Raw genomic sequence first — 20989 nt, forward strand, 5'->3', positions numbered from 1 at the left:
AGAACAATAAGATTTTAGTTGACTAATCTGTTAAAGGTGCAGTCTGCAACTCTCAGATCCCTCCCTCCCTCTCCCCCCGTTGCTCTCTTGCCCTGCCTCCAAACTTTCCAAAGTCCCTCCCTCAGAGGAGCTAACAAGCTAACATTAGTCTGACATCAACATCACAGTAATTTAACATGTTCTGTTAAAAGCATATTACTGCAGCGCTTCTCTCTCTCTATGTGCACACACCTCAGCAGCAGCAACACAGTGTCACATACAGCAGCCCACACAGAGGCTGCTGCACACACACACAACACATGCACTACAGAGTTCTAGTGTAACAATTACAAATCAAACATAATGTAAATCAAGCAGCAGTAATTACCTTTCAATTCCAATTCCATCTTCTACTCCTTCAGACCATACACTGTAAAAAAAGACAGCGCTCCAGCCCGGGAAAGGGGCGGGGCTTGTGAGCAACAGCTGTCAGACAGCACATCAAACACAATCCTGGCTCTGATTGGTTCTTTTTGCTCAATCACGGTGCATTCTGGCAATCTGCCAAAGACTGCAGGAGTGTCAAACTTAAGGCCTGGGGGCCAAATCCGGCCCTTTGAAACATCGAAATTGGCCCGCAGGGGAAAATAAAAATGTCTAAGAAAACAGTGTAAATGTCTAAGTAATGTAGTTGTGGATACATCATTGTGGTTGCAAAGGGTATAAAATATCATGTAAAATTATCTCAAGGTTTGGGAATTATTTTTTTTTAAATTGAACAGAAATTCTGAGTCATTTTAAAAACAATACACTTGTTTTGAAATATAATTTAACAGTTATTCAAGTGGAGTTTGATTGAATTTGTGACAAATTCAATGAAACCGCAGTTTTTTATAGTTTCCCTATGTTTTGTAGAACACAAAGAAAGTCATTTTTACTCTCAAATTATTGAAATAAATCCTAATTCTGCTCAAGAAGTCCTGCACAACGCTCAAATTATTTAACAAAATTCCTCCAAATTAAATAAATGTAGTCTAACTGTCACCTATTGCTTGGATATTGTTGGTGCCTTATATACTACATACTTTTATATCATTTACACGTTGAAATGCAAAGTAGCACTAATGTGAAAATTGTTTGATTCCCAACCTCTGCGGCCCACTTTAGGTCAAATTAGTTTGTATTTGTCCCCAGAACTAAAATGAGTTTGACACGCCGGATTTACCGCATCAACGCATTTACAAATGGTAAAAAAAGACATAAACTCAAATAAAAGTTTTTTTTTTTGTATCCTCAGACTGACAGAAGTAAAAGCAATAGCCTGAAATGACTGTGCTGCTCTCCTGTTGTGTGTGTGTGCGTGCGTGCGTGCGTGTGTGTGCGCGCGCGCGCCCGTGTGCGTGTGCGTGTGTGTGTGCGCGCTCGCGCGCGTGCGTGCGTGCGTGCGTGTGTGTGCGCGTGTCCTCGTTTCTGTTCCTGCTGTCACTGGTACTGCTGATGATTGTAATTACTGTCTGAGAGGCAGAGGTGTCCACTGTCCTCCTCACTTTCATCTGTTGTTCACACCACGTGTCAGAAGTCACAGATGTCGACTGACAACATAAATACTGGTAGAAATGATGAATGGATGGAATTCTCTGATTGTCTTTTGGAAAAGTGATAAACAGCCACTGAAAAATGTTCCGTTTATTCAGTTTATTTTATTCAGAGTTTGAATAAAACAACAACAGACCGTGTGCTGTTGGTACGGAGCCCGCTAAGGGACATAGAGGAGATTAAGAAAAGGCTAATTATGTCGGGATCCTGACTTATTAAGTCGGGGGCATCAGATATTAACTTTGGGTCAGAGATAATGAACTCGGGGCACGAGATACTCAGTCTTCTAAAGTAGAATGTCCGTTTACAAAAGTTGAACAAAAGTTCAAGTTGTCACTGATATCTGCGTCTGTCGGGGCCCCTACTAGTAACTAATAGTGACTACTCAGAAAGGGCCCCGTGCAGGGGATTTTTGATGCTTTGTCGCTGCAGCGTCTCAAAGCAGTTTCATTATTTTGTCATTGAAATTGACTGTCAGTCGTCCCCCGGGGGCCCCTTCAGCTCGGGGCCCGAGGCAATTGCCTGTGTTGCCCACCCTGTTGCAACGCCTCTGAGCATTAGCATTAGAGATGCTTGGTAGCAGAAAGCTAAAGTTGTTTATTTCAGGCTCACTAATTGTGATTAATAAAATGTTAACTTTAGTAATTGAGAATGTAATTGTAATTGACTTTCAGAGTAAACATTATAATTGTAATTTTAATAGGAACTGAAAACATGTTGGTCTCTGTAATCATAGTTGAGTTATAATTGAACATGGATAATTGAAGATGTAATTGTAACTGAAACAATGTAATTGACCCCAACCCTGCCTCCCAGTTTATATCAAAAGTTCTCAGTGGTTTAAAATGTTTAAATGTAATGTGACTTTAAGAAACGTGCAGGGTGTTGTTCCTGGACAGGAAACAGTTCTTCACACATTATTCACTCCTAAACCAAAGGTCGGGAATCACATGGAACATGGATGTGTTTGGAATGTGTGAAAGTTCTCATGTTCAGCCTGAGGGACCTTCTGTAATAAAATACAATAGAAAATACCTTCATTGATCCTCAGAGGGGAAATTCAGTTGTTGCAGAAACACGATCAAAAATAGCAGATGGTTAGAAACAAAAATGAGGGGTAATGTTCAATTTGTTAAAACTGGCAAATGATGAACATGGCAATTCATAAATGTGGTTAAATTGGCAAAAATAAACATGAAATATGGTGAAAAAAAGGTTAAAAGTGACAATAATGGGTCAACGTGTGTGACATTAGATGGTAAAGTGGTGGAAAGGTGTTTGTTTTTCCATACGCTAAAATCAGATTGTATTTTGATAATGTTACTAAAGCAGATATTTCCCATGAACCGTGGTTTAAACCTTTTCTTCCTACAGGTACAGACTGGTATCTGATCAGGGTGGAACTGACTGTGACGGACGTCAACGACAACATCCCAGAGTGGAGAATGGTTCCCACGCCGTACCTCGCTGTGGTTTCTCCAGACGAAGCAGCAGGTTCTGTGGTCTATAAGCTGTACGCTGAGGATGGAGACGAGGGAAACAACGGGGAAGTGGAGTACTTCCTGTCTGATGGTAGGAGGCGTGTTCTTTCTACTGTAGATTAATAGCCTCACCCACTTTTACTCAGTGGCTTTTATTCCCTCTACATATGCTTTTACTTGTGATGTCACAAATGTAGATAATTTGAAACAGAGCAAATTTCTTTGTTTTATTATTATTTCTTAGTCATTGTTTTTTTGGGGGGGATTAAAATATTTGTATATTGTGTGTTATATAAAAATTTAGGAAAGCTGTAATGAAAACTTTTGACCACTGTGGGGGCAATGCCCCCCCCCCCCCCCCTCCCCCCCCACCCCACCCCCCCTCAAACTCTGCATATGCATTAAATTACACTGATAGATTTATCATTAAACAATGAAAAGGGATGAAAACACAATCTGTGTAAATGTGTGTACCCTTTGTTTTTTTGTTATTCAGTTTCAAAACCAAATCAAAATAACAAATAAACAATGTGGTAATTTTGTTTTACTGACTTTAAACCAAAACAGAAATACAAAAAGAACAAAAAACAGACAAGCAGTGTTTTCTGTTTTAAAATTAAATCTTCTCTTTGTAATATTTGGGTATTTAAGGGAAACTATGAACGAGAGCTTCATGTTTTAATCTCACCACACAGGGGGTCGGACTTTTACTACCGGACAAAAAAAGGAGCAACAAATCACATTACTGATGAACTGGCGAATAGAAACGTTATTAATGTATAAATAAACTGGTGTTCCTTGTTTCTTGTGATCAACTTCCGTGTGTGTTGATGGCTGTCGTTAGCGGCTAGCAATATTATAACGTGCAAAATATATGTTTTTACTTCCCTCGAAAAAAGCTGTAATTGTTTTTGCAAGTTTCAAAAAAGTTCTAACATCTATTGTTCCTCACAGTCGATCGTCAGTCACCAGATTATCTGGATACCAGTGACGTGCCGTGACCACTAGGGTTGGGTAGGCACGTTGCAAATCGAGACCACCTCAAAAAAAGGTTTCTCTATCATCTCTGGCGCTGTCATCCTGACTGTAGTGTTATCCCGCCCACTCGCCAGAGAACGTAGCAGCAGCGGTCACGTGGCATCTATTCACTAATGCACTGTGAACTTACGTATAGCATTTAGCATAGCGCGGCTACGTCCAAAGGCAGCTCTCCACGCTACCTTTGGACGTAAATGGTTGTCATCATGGGGACCTGACTGCGCATGTGCAAACACGTAAAACCACGCAATGAGAACGGAGGCAGAGGAGCAACGTGCCTTTGGGAGGGGGCGTGGCCTCCCTCTGCCTTACAGCGTAGTGAGACTGTGCACCTGTTCCAGGAAATGTTTAGCAATTTGGGCTATGAAACGCACAAAATATGGACACTTTCAAACTTAGGTACTGTAGGCTATTAGAAATGGAAAAATAAATAATTTATAATTATATTATAATTAAAACAAAGAATCAAAATGTCAATTCACCCTTGTGTAGGCACTGCCTACCCTGCCTACTCTGACGGCACGTCACTGCTGGATACTATTTGGACCTTAACACTGTTAGGTAAAGTTGGCAGATATTATATGTATTTATTTATTTGATCAGTACAGCACACATCAATGAACAAATATACAAGATGTACACAAATTGTTAATATGTCAGATGATAGAAAAACTGCTTATTTACATCTGTAGTCTCGAGGTAGGTCACACAAGCAGTACAATGTATACAGGAATACATACAATATAAAAACTCTATAAATTACATTTGAGTTAAAATGAGTGCAGGACTGATTTACTTTAAGATGATGTTTCAGTTGTTTTTTAAAGGAGCTATAAGTCGGGCATTCTCTTCTGTCTGTTGGAAGGCTGTTCCAAAACTGACCTCCTCTGATGGACAGTACAGTTTGTCCGAATGTTGTTCTTCTGTGTGGGATCTCCACATCTCCTCTGGTGCAGAGACCCCTCACTGGTTTAGGTTTAATGTATGATTCAGACTTCCAGCATCAGTAACTCTTTAACGAAATGTCATCGACGCACAACATACACCTCTTTACCTTCTGTGTGAGGTGGACAACATGATACAAGATCATTTAATCAAATTCAGCAGAGTAAAAGTCCGCCCCCCTGTGTGTCCCCTCTGGGTGGTGAGATTAAGACATGAAGCTCTCGTCCATAGTTTACCTTAAATAACCAAATATCTCACAAATGTGGTTTTTCATTTTTCTGTATTTCTGTTTTAGTTTTAAATCAGTAAAAAAAAGAAAACCACACTGTTTACTTGTTATTTTGATTTGGTTTTAAAATGGAATAATCAAATAACAAAGGATTGAACACTTATCAGCGGTTCCATTATGACTCAATGGAAATATGAGAAATCACAATTAAAGTTAAAACAGAAGGAATTTCTACTGTCACTGCTTTATCACACACACACACACACACACACACACACACACACACACACACACACACACACACACACACACACACACACACACACACACACACACACACACACACACACACACACCATAGGAGGTTAATCCATTCTAAATTAATGTGCACCAGTCTAACGTATATATGTACCTGCCTGCCTAACTTTCACTAAACTTACCTAATTAAAGTAGTTAGGTGTCATGGCAGGTGTGGCGTGAGTGAATCTATAGTAATCGGGGGCGCTTCACTATGTAGCGCCGTCTGCGTGACATGTAAATACTTTAAAAAAAATACACACACACACACACACACACACACACACACACACACACACACACACACACAGCTGAACTTTTCATTTATTTGAAAGGATGATTCATCCACTTTCCAACATTAGCTTAACTAAGCATGTGCTTGCAGGTTATTTTTTTGGTAATAACAGACTGGCCTTTAACAAAGCCCAAACCGGTTCAAATTTGACATTTTCATGTTTTTTCTTTGTGTAAGAAAATAGTTACATATTTCACATATTAAATAAATGTAACAGTTTTTTTTTGTGCATGAACTTGATGATTCAGTGAGTCCGTTGCAATTTACATGATGTGATTCATTACAATATGATATTTATGAAACTTTATCTAGGACTCATTGTTACTTCTTTTAAAATATTGAATGCACTCTGTATGGGATCTTTCATGTTTTTTTTAATTTTATTTTATAATGAGTTATATATAATATTAATCCACAATCATGATCGAAATGGCAAAACTGATCAAATATATTTAACACTCATTTAATCTGCTGCTGGGATGGTTGTTGGTCAAAATACCAGTTAATTAACAGTTTGTGAATTGGTAATATTACTCTTGTGTTTGTTTCCGCTCTTCGATGCTCACATGGTCATAGGAAAATATCACTTCTAATGTTGGATCAAAGCAATGATAATAGGTACTGAGATTTTTTTTCCTGCGTGCTTTGACTTTTAGACTCTCGCGCTCGGTTTGACTAGTTGTCACCCAATAAGTGCCATGCAAGTCACGTAAACAAAAGGGGGTAATTAGCAGCAGTTTCTTGTGAAATAGAGCAACAAAGGAGAAGCTGCTCACGTGTTGGGATAAAACAACCCATGCAAGTGTTTTGGTATAAACAGACGCACACACAGGTTTTCATCACATTGTTCTCCATTGTTCAAGGCGTTTCTTCCCAGATAACAAAAGTCTTGTGGTCCATATCTGGCCCAGTGGGCCCGCACCTAGCATGTTTATCTGGTGCTCCACTCCTGCTTGCCAAAACCTGGCCATCCAGATTGGTCTACGCTAACTTGCCATAATTCAGCCAAAACTGGCCCAATTATGTTTCAAGATAAATGGCCCACATTTGCATCATCATGGGCTCACTTTTATTTTGTACGGGCCAGAATAATGCCAAAAAATGCCAGATCATTGCAAGATGTGGTTCACATCTGTATGCTATCTGGGTTATTGCACCAAGAGCAAAGACAATATATATATATATATATTTTTTTTTTTTTATTTAAATTGGGTATTATTACGTAAAAAACTACCAAAACCCCCCCTACACTGGTTGAAACAGCGTAGGGGCCAAAATCACAATTTGGGATCAAATTCACAGCGTAGGGGCTCCCCATGCTTACCTGCGGTGGTGAGAACCCCACAAGAACAAATAGTCATGAAAGGGAACCTGGATCATTTATTGACACCTGAACAAAAGTCCAGATTTGATCATAGAGTCTGGTTAAGAGTCAAAATGTAAAATAATATGCATGACTGTTTAGTCTTCCTATCATATACCGACCATGATGTCTCCATCCTTTTCCAACATGGCCACAGGTGGCGATGGTCGTTTTGAGGTGGACAGAAAGAGCGGCCACCTGCGAACCACGGGCCTCCCCCTGCAGAGGGACCGGGAGTACCTTCTGACCGTGGTGGCGGCCGACCGGCTGGGCAGTCGGAGCGCCCCCGCTGTGGTCTCTGTGAACTGTGGAGCTCGACCTCCTCAGTTCACCAACGCTTCCTTCACCATCGCCATCCCAGAGAACACTCCAGAAGGACAACCGTGAGTTCTCCAACGCCTTTACGTCATCAATCCATTTACACGTAAATACTAAGGCTTTAATCAGCCACATTTTAGGACCTCCTCGGGTCTCCGATAAACCTCTGTCATTGGTCAGACCAAACAGACTCATGACTCAGCAAAACCTCTGTCAGATGAAATGGCTTCACTTATCAAAACCAAATGCCGTCAAATGATACGTCCTCATGCTTCATAATAAAAGTAATCAGATTCAACTCGCTCAGGCTGTAAAATACAACATAGCATTTTATTTTGAAGGAACTGGACGTAAACATGACTAAGTAAGTTGAAAAGAAGTTATTTCCTAGTTAAATGAAATGTTAATATAGCTTAACCTTTGAAAATGAATAGAAAAGTTCTATATAGACGATAGAAAGGAGTGTCAAACTCATTTTAGTTCAGGGGCCAAATACGGAGCAGTTTTTCTGGAGTGGGCCACAGACTTTCAGTTGGAAAACTGAGAAATGTAATCTTTATTCTAGTTTGGTCTGCACGTATAAATTAATCTGTAAGGCACCGATAATATCAAAGCATTTTTTTAAATTTTTATCTAATTTAGGGAAATTTTGTGCAATAATTTGACGAAAGGATTTTGGAAAAAATTATTACTTTGAACAATTTTAGATTCAAAAAAATGACTGCCATCATGTGATACAGTATAAACATGGGGAAAATGTGAGCCTTGCTAATATTGTGGAGTTTCATTAAATTTGTGCAGTATTTTTTGGGGATATCTCGCTGAGATATTCACAACTGAATTAGTTTAATTTGCACAACAATTTATGGTTTCATTGCCTTCTGTTGTGGGCCGGATTTGGCCCCCGGGCCTTGAGTTTGACGTGTGCATTCCGTCCTGAACCCGTTTACACATAAATACCAGTGCTTCAATCAGTCCTCTGTGATGTGTTTGTGTAGTTTGTGACTTCAAACCTCCCTCCTCCTGTCTCTACGCAGGTGTGCCTTATTTTGTTCATTGTTTAGTGAATGACTGTGTTTTCTTATGTCTTCATCTTCCTCCGTACGTCTGTGTGCTGTTATTTCAGTCTCTCTCTGTTATTATTGGACATCAGAATAGGTTTCTTTTATTTTCTTTAGTGCTTCTTTAGTTTGGGTTTCTGGAATTGCATTGAATTGGATTATTTTTGAAACTTCTCCTGCGTCTTTGATCTCAGCGTCTGGTTATTTTACCATCTCTAAATCAACACACGCTGACATCTATGTTGTTTTTCTTCTTTACCTCCCTTTCCTTTGCACACCATCATGGTTGAATTTATTGTTTGGAGGGTGGAAGTCATTTTAAGGTGCACACATTTTACATTTGAGTGCAAATTAATCTCTATTTGCACATAAGTGATACTAACAGCTACTGGTACTGTACAGTGGTTCCATGTCATTTCAACAAAAGGTCCACACACTTTGGTCTCAATTCTGTTCATAGTTAATATTACATTTTCAAAAATAAAGGTTTTTGTGATGTTTCTAGTAAAAAACTAATAAACAATAAATGTCAGTGTGCTATGTAGTGTAGTTCCTGAGATGTTGGAAGCTGAAAATGGAAGAAAATTATCACGCAAAAAAATCAACACTGATTAAATGTAACACATTACCTTTTATTTTCTACAGATGCCTTTGTGGAAAATAAATTAAGTTCCAATTGTGGTAGATTGTGTCTCTTCCTTTTTAAGTTTCAACATAAGATGTTTATTGTATGTAAGAGAACCGTGGCAAGATTTATGACCAACAATAAACGTTGGGGGTGAAAGTAACTTGTATCTCTTAATGCTATTTAATTGAGCTACTTTTTACTTGTACTTGAGTATTTTATGCATGACTTACTTGTACATGAATACAATTTCAATCACGTAACAGTACTTCTACTTGAGTAGATATATCAGTACTCATTACACCTCTGCCTCTTCCTCCGTGTCCCCTGCAGTTTCCTGGTTACACCCGCCGTGTCCTTCCAGAAGAGACCAATCAGCTACAGCCTCCTGATCAACCCCAGTGGCCTCTTCTCCATCTCAGCAGAGACGGCTGAGATCAGTCTAACCCGTTCCATCGACTACGAGAGCGACCAGCACCGCTACCTGCTGTTAGTGAGGGCCACTGAGGGCCTGGAGAGCATGAGCAGCGCTGCTGAGGTGATCAACAACACTACAATTACATTTATCAATTACAATTACATCTTCAATTATCCTTGTTCAATTTCAACTCAAATACGATTATGGTGACCTGCATTTCCAATCACAAGTACAATGACATATATTTTCCCCTGTAAACCAATTACTCCAATTCAATTACAATTAATCACAATTACTGAGCCTTTTATAAATAACCCTTATTAAATGTAACCTTCCTCTTGTGGTAGCTTTCTGTTAGCATCTCTAATGCTAATGGGTCAGTTTTGACCCATGTCTTAAACTAGCTGTAAAAACAGATACTGTATCTATCATCAAATGTATTTATTATATGTTGGTTACTATGTCAACAGGGCTTTAAATTAACTTTTTAAATCACCAGCCAACATGACGAGTAGATTCTTAAAGTTACCAGCCAACCACCTTTTCCACCAGCCAGTGTCACAGAAAAGATTTAGACGTTCATGTTTCTTTAAATAGTTTTTAATTTAGTTACATTAAAATTGTAAAAATATAAACATTTAATTTAAAAACAATGTTGTAACACTGCCTAAAAATGATATTTTCATACCCTAATAAACAAACTTAACTCAGATGAAAATTGAATCCCTGGAACACTGTTTGAAGTTAGAAAGAACAGAAGTAATCAGGACTGAGAATTACATGTACTGTAGAGAAAACATGTTTTATTAACATACATGCTCTTCAAATGTAAATGTAACCCATAATTAACTATGGCTTTAATAAACATTCATGAGCCCCAAAATGCTATTTAAATAGTGATACTATGCTGCCATATTCCCCCATTGTAAATATAAAAAAACTATCAGCAACTAAAGGGTTAACATTTTCCCTAACATGATTGACACAGCTCTTGACCAATGAGCTGCTGTAAAACGGCGCATTGCCCCGCCTTTTTTTTTTCTTTCCAATAGCGCTGTTGTCAAGCAGGCCTCTATCTCTTAGCTCCTGCGACACGAGCACAGAAGGCACTGTCAAAAACGGACTTTAAAAACTAAGAAAAAGACAGTGAAGGCATTGAGGCGACGCCATTTTCTGCCTCTTGTCTTTTCCTATCGGCAGATTGGTCAGGTTTTTTTAGTTGGGAGGACCTGTTATTTGATGGCGAGCCACCCGTTGGGACGAACTGGTTGATTGGATCCTCTGCTACACGGTGCAGTGTGGTAGGCCCCCTGCAACAAAAACCCCTTACACGCCCTTGTCACTTGCTGCCCATTTCCCACACACACACATTTCCCCTGGAACTTTTACATTGGACTGAACGGAACTTATAAGGACTTTGCGACTACAAACACATCTTCATGAGCAGGAAGTGAACTTGGAGTGGGGTGGAGCAATTCAACCAACTAAGGGTTTTGTTGTGTAAAATTGTGATGAAAATTGATTTTTGTGATTCAACCAGTTTTATTTTTGAAAGACACTGTGAATGTGAATTAGATGGGTGCACCCAGGTAAGAATTGAGATTTCTGTGATTGTGAAACAGCTGTTTCTTTGAACTTTTGGTACCAAGAAAATGATTATTTTCATTTAACAAGATTACTTTTATTTTAATACGAGCCGGCATTTAAAACTTTTAAACCCCTTTGTCTGAGTCTCATTTATCTTACTGCTCCTGTAAGTAGCCGAACCTTCTGGTCCAAAGTTAAGAATAATATATATCATTTTAAATTAGATTTGGTTTAAATTCTTGCCTATATAGTAACAAAAGTGTTACATAAACAAACTGTATAGTGCACATTTTAAAGGTGAACAAATGGTGGAATACCAGCCACTCACGACCCGACATCCATTTAGTAAAAAAAACTCCTCAATTTCTTCTTCTTTTCAGATCCTCTTTCATCTACATTTTCCCTGAGTCAGCAGCAGCTTTCCTTCTTAAAAGTTCAGGTTTTTAATACCCCATAAATATCTCCACATTTGTTTGTTTTTTCCTAACTAATTTTACAACTTAATTTCAGCTCCCATTGTTTGTTTTCACCGTTCAGTTTGTTTTCTCTGATACCAAACCATAACAATCACGCTAACGTGAGCACGTAGCCAATTGTTGTATGACACGTCATGACATAGTGTTCATGGGAAATGTAGGATTAGTACAACCAGCAGGGTTGCCAGATATACATTACATTTTAAAGTCTAAACACACAAAAACCCTACCAGCCCAATCTGGCAACAATGACTCATCGTTTCTGCATTCTGCTGATTCAAACAGATATAGTATTTGCAGCCAAATGGCTAGTAACGTTACAATGTTACCTGCCAAAGTTCAATTTTACCCACAGATGGCAGGTGTTAATTTAGGCTTCCTAATCAATAACAATTTAGGTTTTAATATTTTTGGTGTGGACGTCTGAGCCTTTTTTCTGTCACGAGATAAAAATCATATATTTTTAAAAGGTAAAATGATCCTTAATAGAAGTGACAGGTAGTGGGAAAAGATGATATGAAACATGTTTCAATCATTAACTTCATATGCGTAAGACATAGAACTGTACCATGGTTTCTCAGGTTTGTGTTTAATTAAATTGTAAATAATTGTTTTTTATAGAGTTTTTATGACAATTAAAAATATAAAAAAACTAAATTACAATATGATTACTATTACAATAACAATTACGTCAGAATTGTAATTTTTTATCAATTACATGATTAAAATTGCACACCGCTGTTTGCTGGTTTCATTCCAGCTTCCTGCTCTTTGCTGCACGTCTGTGGGTAAAAGTTAAACCCACTCCTCTTGTGCATTGATGACAGCTGGTGATTTACTGTGAGCAGGTGGACATCTGATACACACACACACACACACACACACACACACACACACACACACACACGGTGGAATAACGGAAAACACTGGAGAATCTGACCTATCGAGATTGAACAAACATTAATTTTAGCAGCTGTTACATTAAACCAGACATGGGCAACTGGAGGCCTGGGGGCCACATGCGGCCCTCGCTTTAATTTTGTGTGGCCCTTAAAGTGAACGACGGTGTTAATTTTGTTGTAAACTTTCTTTACAATTTTCATTCACTATTTTTTTAAGTGGCACGAACAAGACTATGACTAATTAAAAACATTATCACATCAAATCTGTGTTTTTTAATATTATTTTTTTAAAATGCGGTGCCTTTCTATCAAACAACAAATCAACACTGTCACCGCTTGTTCACCGGTTGTCGATCGTCTTCTAACACGATGGACTCACTTCTAATAGTTTACCTGGATCCACACATGCTCTGCTCCTAGTGTGCGCTGCTTTAAATCCACCGTCTTAGACTCGTTCTTCCATTTTCTCCCCCAAATTCCTTCAGTGCTGTTTATAACCATCGGCTAATCCCTCAACCCAAAGTGTGGTGCTGCCATCTACTGGCCTGGAGTTGCTCACAACACCACAGTAGAAGTCTGCTATATGATAGACAACAACCAGAAGTAGCACCTCCTGGTGCAGAGTAACTTCCTGTTATTGTGGGTCAAAGGGAAAATAGCTCTTGTTTTTTCAACAGCGTTGCTCAACTTGCCAGCTTTCATACCCAAACAACTAAACTTGATAAGGGTTATTAGTTCTTAAATGAAGAATATATCCACAGCTATCATGATAAGAAGGAAGTAGCTTCATGAACTAACTGTTATCTACAACATATGAAGTATAAACATTGTAATAAAGAAACCTAATTTAGTTTGCTAAAATATTCAGAATGTTTAAATAGAGGCATGTTATAGACTTTAACATTACATTTTAACATTCTGATATGTGTAAGCTCCATAGCTTTAGCATAGCTAGCTTGCTGTGAAAGGACAATGTGCCATTTATGAGCCCTCTCAAAGGCAGACTCACTCTACGGTGGTGCCATAAAATTATTCCAGGGAAAGAAAGTTGGAACAGCTCCACTTTTAAGGAGTCTGATGGTGGATCAGCTGACTAAATCCTCCTGAGTGAAGTGCCAGTGTAGTGTAGAATACAGATTTCGGACTCTCATCCCTCCTAACTGCTTAGATCCACCGCCTCCTTTGGTCTGGGTCCGTCAGAAAACCTTGGTAAGACAGGTACGGCTGTTTTCTTGCCCCACAAGAGTAACCAGGAACAGAACAAGATCAACCAGGAACAGAACAAGATCAACCAGGAACAGAACAAGATCAACCAGGAACAGAACAAGAGCAACCAGGTACAGAACAAGATCAACCAGGAACAGAACAAGAGCAACCACGCCTAGAATGAGCATCTTTGTCACTGTTTAACGCTAAAGCTGTAGCCACAGGAAGTTGTTGCACACCACTTCCAGTTTAAAATGTGGAAGTGTGAAAATGGTCTATGAGAGAGCTCCACCACAGTGTTTCCTAGCAACCCCCGTGAAAAAAACCCACTGACGTACATATTTGTCAATGGCAGTGAAGGTTTGGATTTGAAATGACGTATATGTACGTCAATGGCAGTGAGTGAGTAAATAGATCTTGTCAAACTATATATTCCTCTATAGCAAACGATATGGATAGATGTACTACAGACAATGGTTCAATTTAAACATGTATTAATCAAACAGGAATAGAGATGTTTAAGTTAAAGTCTGATGTTACAAAGAAAATATAAAAAAAAATGAAGAATACATGGTGATGGGACTACTGGCACCGGTCGGTTTTATCACATACGGCAGCCAATCCGATAGAGTTATGTGGTTTTGTGGGCGTGTTTTATGACTTTGTGACAAAAACTTATTTGGTAAAAAGAAATAACAATACAGACAGATTTGGACAGAAACCGTCCTATTGATCTATCATTGATCTGAGTTAATACAGCTACACAGTCTGTCAATCAGTCTGTATTCTTTGAAGATAATCTACTGAGCATCATCCAGTAGGTCTGAGCAGCGCTGTGTCAGCACACTCTCATATGTCACCCTCGGTGATCACCACTGCAGAAATTACACATCTGATCTTCTGATTCTGGCCTGACATCAACACGTCACGAGACTTTGACACTTAAAACATGGAGAGACAGACAGACTGGAGCAGAGCGTCTGTAGCTACATTGATAAAATAGTCTTATTCATATGTCCATCTCTGCCCCCCCCCCCCCCCCCACACACACACACACACACACACACACACACTGCTTTAATGGTCATTATTCTAAATATTGACATGAATGTTGATAAAGTGACTCACACCAGCTTTTTTTCAATGACTCCCAAGTTTCAAACTAGAGTCTTTAACTTTAACATCTGAAGAGTTTTTTTTTTTTTTTTTTAATATTTTTTACTTTGATCAGCTCAATCTGTCTGTGGTATGTTTACGGTTTGGAATGCTCGCTGTAGAATCGCAGCGACCTCCTGTCAGAGAGTGAAGCAGAGAATCATTCACAGCTGCAGGCGTCATTGCATCTGCTGAGCTTTCAATCATCGTTCATCATGGCCTCAGGGTAAAACACGTCCAGCTCAAAGATGTCCAACGCTGGCAGAATGAAGGCATCACGATCCAGCTATCTATACACTTCTTCTTCTTCTTGTTCTTCTTTTCCTTGTTCTTGTTCTTGTTCTTGTTCGTCTTCTTGTTCTTGTTCGTCTTCTTCTTCTTCTTGTTCTTCTTGTTCTTGTTCTTCTTGTTCTTGTTCCTGTTCTTGTTCTTGTTCTTCTTGTTCTTCTTGTTCTTGTTCTTGTTCTTCTTGTTCTTGTTCTTCTTGTTCTTCTTGTTCTTCTTTTCCTTGTTCTTGTTCTTGTTCGTCTTCTTGTTCTTGTTCGTCTTCTTCTTCTTCTTCTTCTTCTTCTTCTTGTTCTTCTTGTTCTTCTTGTTCTTCTTGTTCTTCTTGTTCTTCTTGTTCTTCTTGTTCTTGTTCTTCTTGTTCTTCTTGTTCTTGTTCTTCTCGTTCTTCTCGTTCTTCTTGTTCTTCTTGTTCTTCTTGTTCTTCTTGTTCTTGTTCTTCTTGTTCTTGTTCTTCTTGTTCTTGTTCTTCATCATAAAAGGTGCAAATATTTAGAACGATGACGCAAAATACGGAAGAAAATTCCTGAATGTCCTGTAGTTCTAGGGTCATTTCATGTCATTTCAACACATTTTCAGGACATTCCACGCACTATGATTTCACAAAATTCTAAATTTTTCCATAATTATTAAATTGGCACACTGTACATTTAAAGTCTGATTAATACTTTTTGAGATATGGACAAGTCAGTGGGGGTGTGGGTGTCCTTGTTTTTCTTCCATTTTCATCTTCCAATATCTCAGGAACTAAATCACATAGGAAAGGTAAATATGGTATAGTAATAATAGTAATACAGCTCCACCTAGAAAATAATGTCAGAAAAATTCCACAAAAAGACAACAGACATGTATTATTCTCTTGTTTTTGTATTTATTTATTTTTTTACCTTGTCTATGCATGTTTTACTATTGCAATGAAATAAATACATTGGTTTTATCATTTCATTTTGACCGTCAGAAGCTAAACTTTATTTGCGGGAAACAGATACACATTTTTACATTCTGATGCAAATGGGCAAGATGGCCGCTACTGACTGAGTGCTCCACAAAAGGTCTCAGCCTGCTGCATAAACCCTGACTTTCCAAGTAGGTGCTACCATCAGCTGTTGTTGCCAAGTATAACTGAAAAGTTTTCTCAAACAGAGGTGGAAAGTATCTCTGTAAACATGGAGAATATTGAACAACGTCAGTTTTCTCTTCAAACAATTCTTGAGGCCATCCAACAAAGCAAAGCTTTAATGACTGCTCACATTGAGAACATGATTGTACCTGTGCAGACAACTTTAAACAAGATACAAGGATCACTTTCAACATTATTACATCAAATAACGCAGGTGGGACAGCGTGTGAGTGCTAATGAATGCAACATTTAGGACCTAGCTAAACGAGTTGCTGCGCTTGAAAAAGAGAACGCGTACCTAAGGGACAAGGCTGAAGATGCTGAGAACAGAAGCCGGGCTAATAACCTTCGCTTCGTTAATGTTCCTGAGCAGGGCGAAGGATCCGACATGGTGCGCTTTATTGCCCAGCCTGTGTGTCACCTGTTTGGCAGTGAGAATTACGCCACGCCGCTGGTGATCGAAAGGGCTCATTGTTCCCCTACACACAACTCCAGAAACAGCACCAAATCCTCTCGGACAACCCTTGTAAAGTTCCTGCACTTGCCTGACAAAGTTAAGATCCTGCGTCTGGCCAGGGCAAAGAAAGTGCTTGTTTTCCAGGGCAATCGCATCTCCATCTATCCGGACTTCAGTGCGGAGCTCGTCAAAAAACGCCGTCAATACAACGAAATCAAGAAAAAGCTCCGTGATGCTGGAAATAGCTACTCACTGCCTTTTCCTTCTACTTTGAGAGTGATTATTGATGGCAAGCCGAGGCCTTTTCGCTGAGAATGTACAGGACTTTTTCTCCATAATGTGAGGACTTAAAGTTGTCTAGTTTTTGACACTAACATAGAGTAAAAACTAACGTCTGTTTACTGTAAATGGACACTAAACTGCACGCACCTCTTTTAGTTGTTGTTTTGGCCGTAACCACCTTCTTTGTTTGCCGTATTCTGACGTGCTGTGTCGCACGTTACTCTGACATGTCGTAAAGAGTGCAACGGACTGAAAAGAAAGGACAAACTTTGTGCTTGCGAAATTGATTTGATTTCTATTATAAATTGACATAAGCTGCCATTGATTTTCGCCCTTTTTCCCTTTCTTTTTTTTTTAACTTCTGAGCCCTACGTATTATGCAGCAAAAAGCAGCAGGCGATTCCATTTAACTGCAGAGAGCCTCTTATCTCTGGTCTCATAATGTATGTTCTATGTTTTTCTGTATTTTTTTATTTATTTTTGGCTCTGTACCTTCTCTCTCCTTATCCTCTCATCACATACTTAATTATCTAACTTAGAAAATAGAATTATCTAAGGGTCTTAAAATTATCCATCTCAACAAAAGGAGTCTAGTACCAAAAATTTACCTTCTGAGTGTCTGTGTTTCTAACAATAAACCCCATATTATCACCATCTCAGAAACATGGTTACATAGTAACATATTAGACATACATGAATATGTTGTTTATAGAGCTGACAGAGGTTCCAGGGGTGGAGGATTAGTGACATATGTCTCTAGAAATCTCACATCTGAACTCCTTACGCCAATTATTGAGCCTGTTAACTTTGAATCGCTATTTACGAAAATAAGTTTTCATGAAAATAAACATATAATAATTAGTAATATTCATAGGCCCCCATCTTCTCTCTCTAACTCAATGAACTCAATTATCAACACAATTAACTCAATAAAGAAAAACAGTGAAATGATAGTTTTAATAGCAGCTGGCGCCATCGTTCTTCCTCTAATGACAGAATTTTAGTAGCAAGTATACAACTAATGAAAGACCCAACTAGAGTTGATAGACTGTAACCTTGTTTCCAACCCTAATAGAATAACTGCATCTGGTGTATTGTCTGATAGTTTTAGTGACCACTCAATCATTTTTTGTGTGTAGAAAATTAAAATGCCCCAACTCCCACCAAAATACATAAAAATTAGACAAAGTAATAATGTAAATACTGAACAATTTCAAAATGACTTGTACAGTATTAACTGGTCTGGATTTCACCTGATTCCTGATGTTCAATATGCTTGGGACTTTTTTCACTCCCAAGTTTCCAATGTAATTGACAAACATGCTCCATTAAAAACAATTTGTGTAAAGTGTAGGCATCTCCCATGGATCAGTCCAGAGTGTGACCAAGCTTGGGAAAAACAGGACAAATTGAAGCATAACTCTGAATGGGTTGAATATAAGCGTTTGAGGAATCACTGCAAAACGCAAACCAGGAATTCTAGCTCCAACTACTGTAAAGAAGCATTTGTTCAGAATTCAAATGATCTCAAACAGTTCTGGAAACATCTTAATCAGCTTCTTCACAAATCACATAATGATTCTACTAATCGTGTACTTCTCAATGATAACTTTATTACAGACCCATTAACAATTGCCGAGGCCTTCAACAGACTTTTCTTTTATCAGCAGTGCCACCCACTGTGATTATTCAGCTTCTTTTAGTCCTTTAAACCCAGTTGATTCCTCATTTTCCTTCACTAGAATTCAACGATCTGATGTACGTCAAGCCATCTCCGAGTTAAAAAATAGTAGTGCTGGTCCAGATGTTTGGAAGCCGAATTTCTTAAGCTTGGATCCAGTATTTTAATGTATCCATTAACTGATCTGTTCAACATGTCCTTAGACACCAATTGTATTCCACTTACTGTATCTGGAAAACAGCAAGAGTGACTCCGATATTCAAGGGAGGAGATAACACTGATTTATGTAGTTTTCGTCCAATTTCTATAATCTGTACAGTTACAAAAATATTAGAAAAAAAATATTTTTCAACGCTTTTATAAATATCTCAATCATTTCAATATTTTATCTCCTTTTCAATCAGGCTTCCACTCTGGATACTCCACAACAACAGCTTTAGTTAAATTTACTAATGATGTGATCTCCTCTTTTGATCATAACCAATACACAGGTGCTATATTTCTTCACCTGTCAAAAGCCTTTGATCTGGTAGACCACTACTTACTATTGGATAAACTTAATACAATAGGTCTTAACAGGAATGCCCTCTTATGGTTTCATGCTTATCTCCATAACAGTCGTCAATTTGTAGTTTTTAAAGATTCACAATCTGGTCAGTGTGTCGTTGAAAAAGGTGTGCCACAGGGCTCTACTCTTGGTCCTCTTTTATTTTCCATCTTTATTAATGATCTCCCTCAATTATGTAAAAATTGTCAAGTTCATTTATATGCGGATGATACTGCACTTTATTTTCAGATTCTAACTTGTCTCAACTTCAAATCAAATTACAGACAGTTTTCAACTCAATCTTCTACTGGCTAAAAATTAATTTCCTAAAACTCAATATGAAAAAAACATTTTCTATGCTTTTTGGGACTCGCCATTTACTCCAAGTTGATGAGTTAAATATCAATTTTGAAAATGGCTCCCCAATGACAAAGGAGACCTCTGGCAAGTATCTTAGATTGTGGCTGGACGCCCAGTTAAACTTCAAACCACATATTGATTATGTATTAAAACGCACATATTCTTGTTTAATGCCTCTCTATCGGTCCTCAAACTGTTTTACTTTACAAGTAAAAAAGAAAATAATTTCTCAGCGTATTCTACCCAGAATTGACTATGCAGATATGGTTTATCAAAATACATATAACAGCTATCTAAATGAACTTAATATAATGTTCAACTCTTTGTGTAGATTTATTTTAAAATGTTCATACAGAACTTATCACTGTGAGCTCTATGATAAACTGTCTACAGCCCAACAAAAGACAGCATTTTCAGTGGTTTCAATTTTTACATGTATCCATTTTTCCTTATCACCATATTTAAAATGTTATTTTGTTCAATTTTCCCTAACTTATGAATTGAGACTGTCCCAGTATTTAACTTTTATTGCTCTACCCATCCGTAAAGAGGTTGGTGTTTTAAAGCTCCCTCAGATTGGAACCATCTGCCCCATCACTGAGGTCACTGACCACCTTAGGCTCCTTTAGAACAGCTCTATAGGTATTTAAAAACAACTATAGCTATGTTCATAAACTATATTTGCCTTTGTGTTTATAGCTATGCTTATGTATTTGTATTGCTGTGTATGTACTGTATATGTGTGCTCTATTTGGACATATTATGAATGTGGATCAATATAATGTCAATGTAGTTGTATAGCTATGTATATGTTTATCCTGAGGTTGTGGGTTGTGAGCAATATTGTGTTATTTGTCCTTATTAGTTGTTTTACTTTCGTATTATGCTGTATGTGAATCATTATGTTCACATATAGCACATACAGAAAACGAGATGCTACATCTCAAGGGGTTTTCCTCAAATAAATTTCAAATTCTACATAAAAAAAGATGGTGTTACACATTGGCAAGGCAAGGCAAATTTATTTGTATAGCACATTTCATACTCAAGGCAACTCAATGTGCTTTACATGATAAAACATTCAATTGTTTAAAATCAATAAGAACATTTAAAATCATCAGTAAAATCATCAACAAACACATGACATCATCAACATGACCATAAATCTCTTTCTCAATCATACGCAGTCGAGAAAAAAAGTTCCTTTAACTTTGATTTAAAAATGTTCACATGTGATGCTGACTTCAGCTCTGCTGCAGTTTGTTCCACTTCTTTGCAGCATAACA

The 20989-nt window shown here is 38.1% G+C and overlaps 1 protein-coding gene across 1 annotated transcript in view; it reads left to right on the forward strand.

Annotated features, from left to right (window-relative positions):
- LOC114459565 (neural-cadherin-like) overlaps positions 1–20989 on the forward strand; it is a 494937-nt gene that overhangs the window by 121660 nt on the left and 352288 nt on the right. Inside the window, exons 2-4 of the mRNA XM_028441778.1 lie at positions 2950–3147; positions 7381–7606; positions 9561–9765. Coding sequence (XP_028297579.1) covers positions 2950–3147; positions 7381–7606; positions 9561–9765 — 629 coding nt within the window. The remainder of the gene's footprint in view (positions 1–2949; positions 3148–7380; positions 7607–9560; positions 9766–20989) is intronic.

Source organism: Gouania willdenowi, chromosome 3, assembly GCF_900634775.1.
Source record: "Gouania willdenowi chromosome 3, fGouWil2.1, whole genome shotgun sequence".
Taxonomy (NCBI): Eukaryota; Metazoa; Chordata; class Actinopteri; order Blenniiformes; family Gobiesocidae; genus Gouania; species Gouania willdenowi.